At 40.8% G+C, this 15,558-nt stretch overlaps 1 protein-coding gene across 1 annotated transcript in view; it reads left to right on the forward strand.

The window, feature by feature from the left end:
* Positions 1 to 1,661: 1,661 nt before the first annotated feature.
* Positions 1,662 to 15,558, forward strand: part of VPS41 (VPS41 subunit of HOPS complex) — a 173,721-nt gene continuing 159,824 nt past the window's right edge. The window contains exons 1-2 of the mRNA XM_080817899.1: positions 1,662 to 1,693; positions 10,105 to 10,143. Of these exons, the coding sequence (XP_080674025.1) occupies positions 1,673 to 1,693; positions 10,105 to 10,143 (60 nt within the window). The 5' untranslated portion in view covers positions 1,662 to 1,672. The remainder of the gene's footprint in view (positions 1,694 to 10,104; positions 10,144 to 15,558) is intronic.

A 15,558-nucleotide genomic window follows, 5' to 3' on the forward strand; every position in this document is an offset into this window, starting at 1 on the left:
TCATCTTGCCCACAGGCACAGTGTGAACCTGCTAGCCTGTAGTGGGTTTCTTCCAGTAGTGCATCATTCTGTATCCCAGTCTCTTCACTTTCCAGTCTGTCCAAAAGGAAACAGAAGATCCAAGACGGTACACTGAATGGGAACAGCCTTGGGGAATCAAGAGTCTCTGAGGTTTGAGGGAGCAGAGGAAATTCTGCAGTGAACTTTGGCTGTATCTTCAATCAGACCCACTAGAGTTTTATGGGTGAGTCTAGGTCATATTGGAAAAAGATAAAATTACAGTTTTTTAGGAAAATCTGAAAAGTAGAAGGGCTAGGCTTATTTCTTTTTCCTGTGGATTGAAGGCTTGCACATCTTTGTGGTCTATATAAGGGTTCTTGTAGGAATTGAAGTAATGGAACTTGAAAGCAATGTTTGGGTTCAAGCTGCTTTACAAGAGATCTTAGAAACTCTCTGATTGGAAAGGTCAAAACTTAGGGTACTTGGTGCTTGGTTACAGGTACATAAAGGCCTTGAGTTGGTCTTTTATCATTCCTTGTGACTGAGTGATCAGCTGACTGGGAGAGGGAACCCAGCAAGGGTTCGAAAAAGAGGGTGGAGATAAGACCATTTAAATCCTGGGGAAAACACAAGTGTCTCACACGAGGTCACTTACTTAGACCACAGGAATCATGGGTTGACCAGGCTATAGTTAGAGACCTCCTTTTATGACTTACTTCTAGATCAGAGTCAGTGAGGCACGGGAGGCAAAAAGGGCACTGGGAACCCACCATCTATTGTCATTTGTGGCACTTTTTTGCTAGTTATCACCTCCTGGAGATGACCAGAAAGAAGAAAATGTCTATTTTTGGACAAGATACTACAAATGTCTGAGGATTAGAAAGAAGAGTTCATAATGTCCAGAAACATGGAGAGGATGAAAGAAATACAATGGTTTTACAGATTTTACCAAGGACAAATTTATATGCTATCTTAAATATTTACCTGTAGAATAGATTCGATAAAAGTTTAACAATTAATTTAATGAAACAACAGTTTTTAACTTCAATGTCCAGATGCCAAAAGAAGATTGCAACTTAAAGCAGCAAGCAGTACAAGCTAACCAAATATTTTTGAAATATAAATTTGTATCTGATTCTCCACTGCCAAGACTGACGTATGCTTTATATTCACGTAACATATTTTTTTAAAAGGACAAGAACACTTGTAGACTAAGCAGCACTTGCTAATCACAGAGTCTTTGCCATTACACACAGCCAAATTCTATCCTACTTCTGCCTCTCACAAGCTTTGTGACCTCTGAGTCACAGCGTTCTCTATAAATGGGGAAAGCACTAGGTATTGCCGGAAGGATCAAATGAGAAAATTCATCCAAAACTCTAATCCCAGGCCCTGATATATAATAAATATTAGTAAATAATATCATAATCATGGGACCAGTAAGAGCAACAGTAAAATAAAACATAGAATTAACAACGGTTCTGCTCAGATTCCGCACAGTAAAACTCCATTGAGCTTGGAAAGTCGGAAGCAGAGATGAGGCCCAATCTGCTCACTAACTGCAAAAGTCCCGGTCAGATGCTGCTGAAACTACATTTCCCAGCAGCCCCTGGGCCCCAGTGTCTCGGTTTCTCTAATTTCCGGGTCTGTCATGTGACTCCCCGGGGACACCATGGCGGAAGCGGAGGAGCAGGTAAAGGCTATAACTGTTAGGCAAGGGAGTGAGAAGCGAGGATGAGCAGTTTGGGGCTTGGAGCGGAGCGTGTTGGGTTGCGGAGCTGAGGGAGGGCGAGGCAGGTCCACTCACGGTGGGGCGCGCGGCTGGAAATGTCCATTTCGGGGAGCAGAGGAGCGGGTGGGATGGCAGCTCTTGGAGGGCACCCAGGGGGAAGCGCTCCGACCGCACCCCCCGGCGTTCGTGAAGCGGCCTGGCTTTGCCGCTGCCCCTGTGGCCTGTCCTCCGTGAAATTTTGGCTTGAAGGCAGCCTGGCTATCCCAGGGACTGACTGCTCTTGGGGAAGCATAAGGGATGGCTTGAGTTTTGAGGCCAGGTGACTGAAATTTAAGTTCCTTTCCAGTCGAAGTTAAGGCAGAGTTGCTTTGCAAAACAGCTAGCTAGGAGAGAGGAGATGATGAGTTTTGTTTCGTACCTATTGTTTTTAGGTACAAAGCTAAGTCAACTATGGCGTGCAGCCGTGGTTAAGTGCATTTGTTCTGGAGCAAAAATATCTACGTTCCCGTGGTGGTTCTCTTTTTTAATATGTGACATTGGGCTAGTTATTTCACTTTAAATCTAAGATGGAGATATAAGAGTAACGTTCTATGAGAGTTGTTTTAAGATAGAATAAATTAGTACAACAGTTAAAGTGCTTAGTAAAAGTTGGGCTTAGTAAGAATTGCGTGAGTATTTGTTGCTGGCAGAACATCAGACGGCAAAGCCAGTCCACACTTGGCAATGTGGCGCTGGAGTTTAGAGTAGTAGTTAGTGATGGCGATAGAGTTATTTTCCTACAGTCAATAGTGGTAGTCAAAAGTTAGTTGAAATGAAAAAGTGGTATCAAGAAGACAGAGAAGTGCAAAGGCCCGAACGTGAGGAAATACCTTTTTTTTTTTTTCCCATTTCCAGGGCCATTTCAGGTTGTCAGTGTTTTTCCTTACAAATTAACAGGGTCATCAGTTTCCATAATTGCTTCTAAAAAGTGATTTATGATGAGCTGTGCCATAACAAAAGAAGTTTAACTAGTTGATACTTGTACCATTTGTAACATACTTCATTTACATAATGAAAATTTGCCCTGGGTACATTTGATAAATATCAGTAATTAAGAAATAAGGTAGAAATTTGGTTTGGGTGGTCATTGTGTTGCTACCAGCAACTGAAATCCCCCTTTCCGATCCCATCACTTTAAAGGAAAAATGCTTGTTAAGCATGTGTAATTTCATGAGCCATTGCTAGGTTTGATGATAGTGGTGAGATTGGTTTTCACACTGTTGGTCTTTCAGGTTGCAGTACAGCTTATTTGTAGTTTGACTTAAAAGTAAAAAGCCAAGATCTTAGATAGAAGGTAGTAGAAATGGAAGAAGTTGCGCTTAGTATTTATTTAGTAGTGTTTTGTATAGAAGTTTGGCAAAGTTGTCTGATGTAAAAAGCACATGTAGAAAGTTAGTGGTATAATAAGAATGCTTTGAATTTTTATAGCACTTTCCAGTGTAAACCCTTTATGTCACATTTGGTCCTTGCAAAATAATTCTGTATGGTAAATGTTTATTCTGATATATAAGTCAGGACAAGCACTTGCTGTGTTCCAAACCTTGTAATGGCTTCCCATTGCCCTCTGAGAAAAAGCCAGACTTGTTTAGAATACCTGAGTTGCCCTATGGAACCTTGTCCCAGATGCTCGTTCTCCCTTTTCTGACTTCATTTTCCACTACTCTTCTCTGCTTCCCTTCTGTCACTGGGTGGCATCAGCTATACTTGGCTTTCTTACTGTTCATTCAACAGCCTGGCATGTTTCTACCTCAGGGCCTTCACTCATGCTGCTCCCTTTTTTGACCCCAGATATCAGGGCTTTCTCCCTCAGTTCTTTCATGTCTTTGTCCAAGTGTTATCTTTTTCAGTGAGATCTTCTTTGATCATTCTTTGAAACCTCTTTCTTGCATTATTTTCCTCCTTAACACCCATCACCATCTGACATAGTGTGTTTTAAAATTTCTGTTATTTGTTCTGTATGTTTCTATGTTTATTTCTGTATATTCTCCCCATTAGAATGTAAGCTTCATGATGGCAAGGATTTGTTCACTGCTGTTTGCCTGATACCTAGAATAGTGCCACAATATGTGTTAAATGATTGAATTTTACACATAAAAAAATGGAAGTTCAGACAACTAAAGTAACTTATTCAGGCTTGTATCTATAATAAACCTCCAGTCTTCTATCATCAGAGCTCACAATTTTTCACTAAAATACTCCACCCCACCTTTTAAAAAATACTAATTCTAATTTTAACTGATTAATTCTATTAATTAATTCTATATTATTAATTTAATTCTAATTTTTAACTAGAACCTAATTCTAATTTTTATTTATTTTATTATTATTACTTTATGAAATAAAGTGAGCCCTTATCACCTTAATAAATGTCCTTCAAGTCATAATTTCACCTTTGACACTTTAACAGTCTGCATAGAGTTAGAGCAGGCATTCGTTCTGTCACTATCATTCTCAAAAAAGACCAATATTTTGCCAATTGCAGAAAGAAGCAAACATTCACAAATTATCCTGTTTATTTTTTAAAGCTAGTAAATAATTTTACCTATATTATCAGTCCTTTATAGATTAACGATGGTTAGACTTTTCTCACCCTGCTTGATTTGTGCATTTCACAGTAGGAAGCCATTAAAATCTGGCCTTTTGTATATAGTTTTTTAAAGGCTAAAAGGGCACAAAAGGGGAGGTAAATGAATTTGCTAATTGTTCTGTTCTGCCACTTTGAACCTTTTAGAAAATCTTGACATAATTTCCCCGCCAGAACGCGTTATGAACTGAGATGTGTAATAAAATTAGCTACAATGATGGGTTAAGTCAAAAGAAGCTTTTCCTTGGCATCATGCACTCTCAATACAAACAGCCCTTTATGATGCGCTAGACAAAACTAAATCTATCCTCTTTTCTGAGCGTTGTATTCTTTGGTGATTGTGGTTTTTTCCCCCCTTTAATTCTAGAAAGAACCAAAATAGTAAGATCTGTACTGAATTAACATAATGTAATGTAGTTCATAGGCTCATAAACTAGAAAATCATTTTTTTGGATATGATTGAACATTTTTTTAAGTCATTGGGAAATCTTTGTTTATGCTGGGTATGGTGAAGGTAGTTTGCAGAAATAACTACATATATATTACCTAGTTCACAGAAAGGACCAATACTCTTTATTCTGCCTGGAAATCTTCTAACCAGCAGTTTTACTTAGCTCTAAAATGATTTATAGGTGACCTTCATTATCACAGATGCCCAACAGTATTTGTTCATACCTCTTTTATGGATAACATTCTGCTTGAAGTCTGGTTGTTTGTGTATTTGTCTTATCTCTACTACAGACTGCTGAGTCTTCAAGAATAAGGACAGAGCCTACTCATGTCTGTATCTCTCACAGGGCTAGTGCTTTACAGGTACTAGATGCTTAATAAAATGTTTAAATGAATTCATTAGGGGGAGAATAGCCTTCTGAATTGAAAATGTCAAATTATAAATTAATGCAGTGGAATTTGTGTTGTTTTTTCTTAACTTGAAACTTTTGCAAGTTAGTAATTCAAATGTATTGTAGATTACATTTCCCACTTTCCTGCTCTGCGATCCCCCCAGGTACCCTTTCATCTTTCCAGCCAACCATCAGGGAGCCTAGTCTATTAAAATATTTGATCAGTCAGAACACATATTCCTTGACAAGAGAGGAGAGTTTCTTTTTTGAATTTTCCCTTTACATTTTAGAATTTGGGGAATTGTTATCCTTATCATAGAACATTTACTGTTTATCAGATGGCAGTTCAGGAGCACATATACTCCCACGTGATTGTGCCCCGTGTGTAAAATATAAGTCAAACCAACAAATACTTCCCTCAGTTTTCTTGTCTGCAGACTGGGGCATTTACTTTCCAGAACCCTTGTGAGTATGAAATGAGATAAAGTATGTTAACATGGCCAGGTCAAAGTGTCTTTCTTTTCTTTTCTTTTCTTTTTTTTTTTTTTTAGAGATTTTATTTATTTATTTGACAGACAGAGATCACAAGTAGGCATAGAGGCAGGAAGAGAGAGGAGGAAGCAGGCTCCCTGCTGAGCAGAGAGCCCAATGCTGGGCTCGGTCCCAGGACCCTGGGATCATGACCTGAGTGGAAGGCAGAGGCTTTAACCCACTGAGCCACCCAGGCACCCTCAAACTGTCTTTCTATGTTGGACGACAGTTTATTATTCAAACTTGGGCTTTGCTCAAGTATGTAGTAGTCTCTTTTTTTTAATAGTTTGATCGAGATCTTTTAAAAGCAACTTCACTAATAACAGAAGAAATAAAGCCAGACAAGAGTTTGCTAAAACAAAGAATCAGAAATTTTCAGAAGATCCACTCTTTACCATCGTGTAACTAAAGTGTAGTCACAGATTAGCTTAGCTGGACGTGCTTATTGCCTTATGAGTTTTTCCTCTCCTCTTTGTCTGGGCTGGCTGGCTGAAGGCCGGTGTCACCAGCTGATTATTCGTAGTTTCTCTGGTACCCACATTACCACTTCGGGGAGGGAGCCTTCCTCAGGTCTGGGGTTCTGTGTTTCATGCAGCTCCCCGTTCTTGGCTGTTCAGTCACCCTTGCCTTTGTTTCTTCTGGGCACTTGCTCCCTCCTCAGTGTTTTTTGTTTCCAAATGCTTGTGATTCGAGGCTCTTATTTAGACTGACTGCATCAGAAACTGTGAAGATGGAGTGTTTGCCTGGGTGTTAGCCAATTCCCCAAACTGAGTTTATGTGATCGTGATGCAGTCAGATTTGGCACTGGGTCACTAGGTCGCCTCGCTGGTCCCTTTTTCCACACTGGGCAGACATCCAGGTTTTCCTTCCTTTGCAGACTAGGATGAGTGTGGTAGCTGAGCCTGTGGGGCTCAACGGGGTTGGTACCCTGAGTCTGCCCACTCTTGCCTGCTCCCCAGGTGCTCTTTCATCTTTCCTACTCAACCAGGCTTTTAGAAATTGAGGCCTCGATGATACAGGAATAACAGATACATATCACACAAATATATCCTCTTATGTCTGCCTGTGTCTGACATTGGGATCTCTCTCACCCTGTCTTCCACTAAGCTTAGCTGTGTCACACAGTCTGTTGGGAAGGCGAGAAGGTGGCAGTGCAGCATTGAGTGTTTCAGGTCCATCCCCAAGCCAGGCTGATTGCCCGGGGCCTGGTCTGTGTTGTCTTTCTTCATCCTGCAGGCATCAGAGCCAACCTTCCTGGGGCTCCAGTCTCCATTTCTTCCCCAGATTCTGCACACCCCCCCCCCCCCATAGTGTCTACAGGTTCAAGAGGGGACATGTCAAGGCACCAGGATTGTTGGATATGTGATTGAGTGTAAGGGATTGGTTTGCAAAACAAGTTGTTGAGTTTAGCTTTCAGCTGTTGCTTAGATTTTGTTCTGCTTCACATTTGCATCACTCTGTGCCTTCTAGCTCATCATGTTTGCTTCAAACAGAACAGCATTATTTTTTTTATTGTGGTAAAATATACATAATATTTACCACTTTAACCATTTTTTTTAAAGATTTTATTTATTTGACAGAGATCACAAGTAGGCAGAGAGGCAGGCAGAGAGAGAGAGAGGAAGGGAAGCAGGCTCCCCGCTGAGCAGAGAGCCTGATGTGGGGCTCGATCCCAGGACCTTCGGAGCATGACCTGAGCCGAAGGCAGAGGCTTTAACCCACTGAGCCACCCAGGCGCCCTTAACCATTTTTAAGTGTATGATTTGGCGGCATTAAGTCCATTTGCATCGTTGTTCAGCCATTACCCCACCATCCATCTCTAGAACTTTCTGTCATCACAGACTAAAACTCTGTACCCATTAAACACTAATCCCCCTATCACCCCGCCCCAACCCCTAGTCTATTCTGTTCTACTTTCTGCCTCATATAAGTGGAATCTACAGTATATGTTTGGTTTATTTCACTTAGAGAACAGCACAGTTTTGTAACTTATATTTTCAAGATTTAAGTTCTTTAAAAGAGTGTGAAGTTAAAAAATGTTTGAAAACCACTGACTCTTTCTGAATTGTAACCTTTCTCACCATTCAGCCTAGCTTCTTGGAACCCTCCCTGGAACATTCACTTGCTGTCTTCTGGTTTGCCCCTCAGTCTCTAGAACATTAAACACAGAGGCTTATTGAGTGGATGAAGCTAAGAAACAGGAGGCCAGACTGATTCCTGAAGTCACTCGTGCATTGCTTTGGTGGGATTGTGGACAATATGTGATATCTCTTGAGGCCACAGCTACATTTGGGAGGTTTTTGCTGGTGCTGGGGGTCAGTTTGAGAGTATCCTGGAGTAAATATTCTCACTGATACCAGCAGCCCCAGGAAGCTTCTCCGAGAGCCTGGTTTTCCCCGAAGACTTGGTTTTCCGAGAGCTGCATGCCGCATGGTGTCGGATTCTGGTGCTGCATGCTTTTCAGTACAGAGCAAGAGTGTAATTTGATTTTGAGTTTTGGGTTGAAATTGCTGGGTGGGGACATATACTTTTGTTTTAATGAAGAACATAAATGGGATATTTGCCCCTTTCCCCCATGTACCTAGTTGAATGGATTTCAAATAAGAAATTTCCTTAGGTTTAATGAAATTTTTCTGGAAAGAGCAGTCCAGTGTCCTTTTAGGGTCTTGAGTTGGGGAATAGGAATCTAGGTGCAGGTCACTGGCATGGTCGTCAAAGCCTCGTTTTGCTGATGTTAGTAACTTAATATTCAGGAACAGTCAGGGGCAGAAAGGGTGTCAGAAGTCATTAAGTTCAGCCTTTAAGCCTCAGTGTTCTTACCTCGAGGGTCATTAGGAAATTCTAAGATGCTAGGTGCAAAGCATTTAGCATTGCGGGGATATATATAATAGATGTTCAGTAAAGATGTCAGAGTAGTGACTGTTAATAATAAATGGAGTGTGTCCAAAAGAGAAGGATCAGGATGGTAAGTGGATGAGAACCAGGATCTGGGGATGGTTAGCACAGAGGAAAAACAATTTATAAGGGCAGGCATGATACGTGTCATTAACTCTCTGGAGAACTGTCAAGTAGTAGAAGAATTGGATTTTTTATGTGTCTTATTGGTGCTAAGAACAAAAAGTTACTGTGGAGAGATTATAGCTCCAAATTAATGGGAATTTTCTAGTACTTAGAAGAACATTCAAACTAAATAGGCCACGTTGGGATTTAGAGCAGATTCTTAGGTTTCCTCATGGGTAATGATGCAACTACAATAAAACTCTTAATTACAGGTAGCATTCGTCCCCATTTTACAGATGGCCTTTGAGAGCAGGAACTTATTGTCCACAAGTCATTCCACAAGCCGCCAGCCACCTTCCAGGTTCTTCTTAATTTTCCATGAATGAAAATAAAATTTTTTCAAACATCAGATTTGTGTCTCTGCTGCTATACAACTTGTACTGAGTAATATATGCATCTCACTTGCTTTAAAATGTTTATTTTTTTTTCTTGAAAAATACTAGTTATATCTAAAATGTCCTTGCCCCATTTTTTTGTTCTTTATCTCATGGATCGTTGTAAAATGCTTACATTCAGTGTCAGCATATTAGTTGTAACCTTTTATTGCTATTGATATCTATAAGTACGTTAAGTAAATCTTCATTTTGCTGACCTCTTTGAGGATGCATGGCATCAGCAGATTCTCTCTTTCACTGGACAGGTGAGAGATTAGCGGGATCAAGTCAATTTTTTCCCTTTTTGCTTTGTTTTCTCCAGAGCAGCAAGATTCATTGTCTAGCAAGGGGGAGACTGTGTTAAATGGCAGAATTTGTCTTCCAGTTAATGGTTTAAAGAGTGAATGTAAATTATAGAGCTTGTTTGCACAATGTCTGATAGGTACTACTCTAGGGGAATTCTTTCGTAAAAAGCTGTTTAAGCGAGACAATCATTTTGACTTCACCAGATTAATAGCACAATAATTAATAGCACAAGGGCTTTTCAGTATAAAAATTGGCTTATAGATAATTTGAGATGGCAGTTTCCTCTTCCCTTCCAAGATCAGTAAGGCTGCTTTGCCAGACCCATTTCCATTTTTAGCGAAAGAAAGAGCTTTCTGTGTACTCACGATAGTTCTTGAGGCCATTCGTTAACCTGCTGACCACTCGAGGGAAGTCAGCAGGAGCTGGGGGTCTGAGTGGCCCCAGAATAACCATCTCAGTCCTGCCAGATGTGGGAAGTTGTGGGAGGCTCACAAGGCGTGGAGTCTTTCAACTGTAGCTGCAGATTACTTCCCAGAAAGGGCAGGTGGATGTGGGTGGTGGGGATGGGATGACTCTTTTCCCATATTTTATTCTTTTGTCATCCTTCTGACGATTTTCCCCCTCTATGCTTTGTAGGAAACTGAGTCTCTCGAAGAATCTACAGATGAGTCTGAGGTAAGATGGTGGTTCGGGAGCCTGAGGATTTCTGGCTCACCGTGGTATCTTGAACTTGTTCTGCCTTATTAAATGAGACATTGCTGAGGATTGGGGGGTGAGGTAAAATAGGGCCATGGGTGATTGAGCCTTGGGGAAGAACGTGACAGTTGTCTTTAAAAATATTAAATGGATTGACTTAAACAGGAAAAGGAACGCTTTCTCCTGATCTTTAGTAGTTTAACCCAAAGTCTGTTGGCAGTGGGAACTTTGATGCAGAGTTTTACAGACTAATTTTGACACTTAAAAAAAAATCTGTATTTTAGGGGCCCCTGGGTGGCTCAGTTGGTTCAGCATCTGTCTTGATTTCGACTCAGGTCATCCTCTCAGGGCTGTGAGATGTAAGCCCAAGTTGGGCTCCCCACTGGGTGTGGAGCTTGTAAGATTCTCTCTCCCTATGCCCCTCGCCCTCCCCCACTCTTGGGTGGGCTCTCTTTCAAAAATCAGTCGATCAGTCTGTTTTAAAACAACCACTGTAGGTTCTGTAATAATTATTCTTTCTTCATTCTTTTAATGAATATGCCACGTTCACTGATGTAATTTCTAAATCATGGAAATTATAGTTAATTTCATAAAATAAGAAGGAAAGTAACTACCTGAAAAACTTAAGGAGCTAAGTTGTGCTAAAGATTATATTTTAAGGAGAATAAATATATAAAAATATTTATATATCTATAAATATATAATATATATTTATAAAGATATATTTATAAGTATATAATAAATATAAATATTTATGTATTTATAAAAATAGATTTTTAAAAAAAATTTTAAGATTTTATTTATTTATTTGACAGACAGAGATCACAAGTAGGCAGAGAGACAGGCAGAGAGAGAGGAGGAAGCAGGCTCCCCTGTGAGCAGAGAGCCTGATATGGTGCTTGATCCCAGGACCTTGGGATCATGACCTGAGCCAAAGGCAGAGGCTTTAACCCACTGAGCCACCCAGGCACCCCAAAAATAAAAATTTTTTAAAAATTTTCAAGACTATGCATAAGATATAAGTTTAACACTAGTGAACTATCAATTTTATGGGTGGACTATTAATAATAATTACATCTTTTCCTTTTAATATTTCATTTAGCTCAGAGGAATGAAAAAATATCTATGATAACCTGCTGGAAATTCACACCAATGTGACTGTAACCAATATAGTCTATAAATTTAGGTTGATGCTGCATACAGTTATTATATGGATTTTGTTTGCTTTTTCAGGGAAAAGGTGGGTTTAAATGTATTCTTCTAGAGAACATCTTATATGTTATGCTACTATGCATTTGCAGTTTGGCTGTAGAGGCATGATTCCTAATATTTGTAATGCTGAGGATCTCTGATCCTCTCTTTGGGGCTCCTGATAAGGCACTACAGAATTTGCTTATAGGTACGGTACAATACTTGTTGATTTTTTTTTTTTTTTTATAGAGAGAGATCACAAATAGGCAGGCAGAGAAAGAGGGGGAGCAGGCTCCCCACTGAGCAGAGAGCCTGATGCAGGGCTCTATCCTAGAACCCTGAGATCCTGACCTGAGCCAAAGGCAGAGGCTCAACCCACTGAGCCACCCAGGTGCCCCAATACTTGTTGATTTTTAATAAAATCCTGAAAAGCAGTTTAGCTTACCATTCTCATTTTTTGAGATTTCTGGTTAACCATATTCTCAGAAACACTGGTATAGAATTCTGCAGTGTTGGAGCCCTGTCCAAGAATTTCATTTAAGAGGATGTTGGCAGCCACCTAAATAAATCTTTCCACACATCCTTCAGATACTAAACGGATCCACAAGGAGAGCAAACAAAACACACATAACTCATGCCTCCAACGTAATCAGGAAACAGGGTGTGCTGTAAACTTCAGTAAGTGGGGGATTACATATCCAAAACCAGCAGAGCCAGCTCCGGATTGAGTCTGGAGCTGAGTCCGGTGGAGGCAAGTTGAAGATGAAGAAAGTGTAGCTGAGTCCCAGCAGGAGTGGTTTACATGCAAAAGTGTCCCCTCCCCCAGGAGGGAGACGGCCCCACCCTGAGTGGGCAGTCCTGAGAACAGGTCTGACAGCTGCTGGATCTGAGCACTGGCTGTTGGGGAATTTAAATGAGGGGGCTTGACAGGGTGTGGGACCGGAGGGGACAGTGTTGGGATGAGACTGGTACTGGAGAGAGAGGGGAGGCATCCCTTGAAAGTATGGTGGTGACATTATAGGAAGGGGGGGGAAATTAATGGTACAAAGCAGGAAATCAGGATACTTGCCTCCCCTCTCTCCCCCAGAAAAGGTACCACTTACTAAAGAAGATGCGCTTCATTTACCCGTGTAACTAAAAGACCTAGTAAACCGTTCAAATAACCTCGTCCTCTTCATAGGAGCACCTGTTGTTGCTGTCCTGGCAATCTGAGACTGGTAAAATTGAACTGGAATGGCAGGGAGCATCCATTCAAAAATCTATAGTACGGAGATCAAGTGAAAACCAAACATTTTCAGCTGAAACAAGCAGCAGCATAACACTCCATCATAAATTGAATGTCTTTAAACAAGCATTTGCAGATAGAGAAAACCATCTTAAAACAGAACTTTTAAAACTCAGAATAGAAATGGACAAAAAACTAGGAAGGAAGGAAGGAAATAAGAGCTGACCACTTAGGAAAGACATAGAAGGAGAGGATCATTCTTGTAAAGTTGAAGAAACCGAGACCCAAAAGGTAGCATGATCATCTAATCTCAGACAGCTGGTTCACAGAAGTGAGTCCAAACTCAAGCCCCAGATCTGGGCTCTTTCCATCATTTTTCCTGCTGGCTCTGGAGTCTTCTGCATCGGCCGGGACTGAGGGACTGTGGAGGCAGGCCTTGGGTTCCTGTCTCAGCCGTACTTTGTACCTGCTGTGTGGTCTTGCACCCAGCCTCTCTGTTCCTCGGTTCCCTTACATGTGCCGTGTGGGTTGCCCTGAGGGTTAGATGAGATTGCTCTTTGCGAAGCATGTTGTGTGGTGCCTAGCACGTGGGAAGCCCTTCCTGAAAGCTAGTGATCCTCAGCTTGTATTTTAGAAGGACTGCTGGTCTCCTTTTACAGCCTGGGGCTTCAGCTGCGGGGCTTGGGGAGACTCCCCGAGACCCTGGGACCCAGGGTGGTTGCTCTCCCATCCGGGTTTTCGTGGGTTCATGGGCCAATAACGGAGTCAGGCTGGTGATAGGCCAAGTTTGGGCATTTTAGTATGTTGAGTTGGTTTATAATCTGGTCTTTGGAGCTGTTTGTCCTGGGTGTCTCAATTTGAATCACTTTCCAGATCCAGGCTCGAGATTGAAAGACACTGTTCTGTTGCCAAAAAAATCTTTATTTTTCCTTTTCTCCTCTTCCTCTATCGCCCCACTAGGTTTTGTTTGTCGGTTCAGCTTTCACAGGGCAGACATTTCCTTCATGTACTTCTCCCTCTTTATTCAAGTGCTCAGATAGTTTCCATTTCTGCAAACAACAATATTCAGTGTTTTCAACCATGAATTGTAGCAGTTTATCTGTTTTCCTTATGAAAGCCACATTTCTTATAGACTGGGCCTTTATACTGAGAAGACCCTAGCATTAGGTTTTTCTGAAACTCTTATTTTTAAAGATTATTTATTTATTTATTTATTTGACAGACAGAGATCACAAGTAGGCAGAGAGGCAGGCGGGGTGGCGGGTGGGGGGGGGGGGAAGCAGGCCCCCCGCTAAGCAGAGAGCCCGATGCGGGGCTCAATCCCAGGACCCTGGGATCATGACCTGAGCCAAAGGCAGAGGCCTTAACCCACTGAGCCACCCAGGCGCCCCTGAAACTCTTATTTTTAAAGTTTAAATGTAATTTTAATTAAAAAATTTTTACTTGTGGTAAAATATACATAACATAGAATTTGCCATCTTGGGGCACTTGAGTGACTCAGTTAGTTAGGCCTCTGACTTGATTTTGGCTCAGGTCATGATCTCAGGGTCATGAGATCAAGCTCCTCTTTGGACTCATGCTCAGTGTGGAGTCTGCCTGAAGTTCTCTCTCTCCCTCTGCCAGTGCTTGAGCTCTCTAAATAAATAAATAAAATATTTTAAAAACTTGCCATCTTAACCATTTTTAAGTGTATAGTTTAGTATTGTTAAGTACATTCATATTGCTGAACAGCCTACCTCCAGAACTTGTTCATCTTGCAAAACAGAAATTCTGCGCCATCAAATTACAACCCCCTATTCCTCCACCAGCCTCTGGCAATCACCCGTCTACTTTCTCTGTCTGAATTTGACGGCTCTAGAAACCTCATATAAGTGGAATCATGCAGTATTGGTCTTTTTGGAACTGGTTTATTTCATTTAGCAGCATGCCCTTAAGGTTCATCCATTTTGTCACATAGGTCGGAATTTCCTTCTTTTTTTAAGGCTGAATAATATTCCATGGTATGTCCATACCACGTTTTACGTGTTCACCCACTGATGGTCACTTGAGTTGCATTTACCTTTTTACTTTTGTGAGCAGTGTTGTAATGAACATGAGTTTAAAAATATCTCTTTGAGACATTTTGCTTTTCATTTTTCTGAATATGTCCCCAAAAGTGGAATTGCTGGATCACACGGTAATTCTATTTTTAATTTTTTGAGGAACCGCTCTACCATTTTCCATAGAGACTGCACCACTTTATGTTCCCAGCAGGAATGCACGGGGGTTCTAATTCCTCCACATCCATGCCAACAGTTGTTTTTTCTTTTCTTTTTTTTTTTTTTCATAGTAGCCATCCTGATAGTTATGAGGTAATATTGCGGTTTTCATTCATTTTCCTAATGATTAAGTGATATCAAACATCTCTTCATAAACTTTTTGGATTTATATATTTTCTTTGAAGAAATGTCTGTTCAAGTTCTTTGCCCATTTTCAAATTGTGGTTTTGGTTTTTGCTCTTGAATTGAGGAGTTCTTTATATATTCTGGATGTTAGTCTGTATCAGATAAAAATGGATGGATGGATGGATGGATAGAAAAGGATAGAGATATACATACTGTATTTATATATAATTCAACAACCTGTGAATAGAATAAATGGATAGATGGATTGACATAGATACAGATCTACAGAGTTGTGATTTAACTATGTCTCTATAAAGAATATAAATAATGTAATATATAAAAAATATAGGGGCACCTGGGTGGCTCAGTGGGTTAAGCCTCTGCCTTCGGCTCAGGTTATGATCCCAGCGTCCTGGGATCAAGCCCTGCTTCGGGCTCTCTGCTCAGTGGGGAGCCTGCTTCTCCCTCTCTCTCCCTCTCTCTCTGCCTGCCTCTCTGCCTAATTGTGATCTCTCTCTCTATCAGATAAATAAATACAATCTTTAAAAAAAGAAAAAAATATATATATCTCTATATCTCAGTTATACAGTTCGC

The sequence above is a fragment of the Martes martes genome (genome assembly GCF_963455335.1).
Source record: "Martes martes genome assembly, chromosome: 11".
Classification (NCBI taxonomy): domain Eukaryota; kingdom Metazoa; phylum Chordata; class Mammalia; order Carnivora; family Mustelidae; genus Martes; species Martes martes.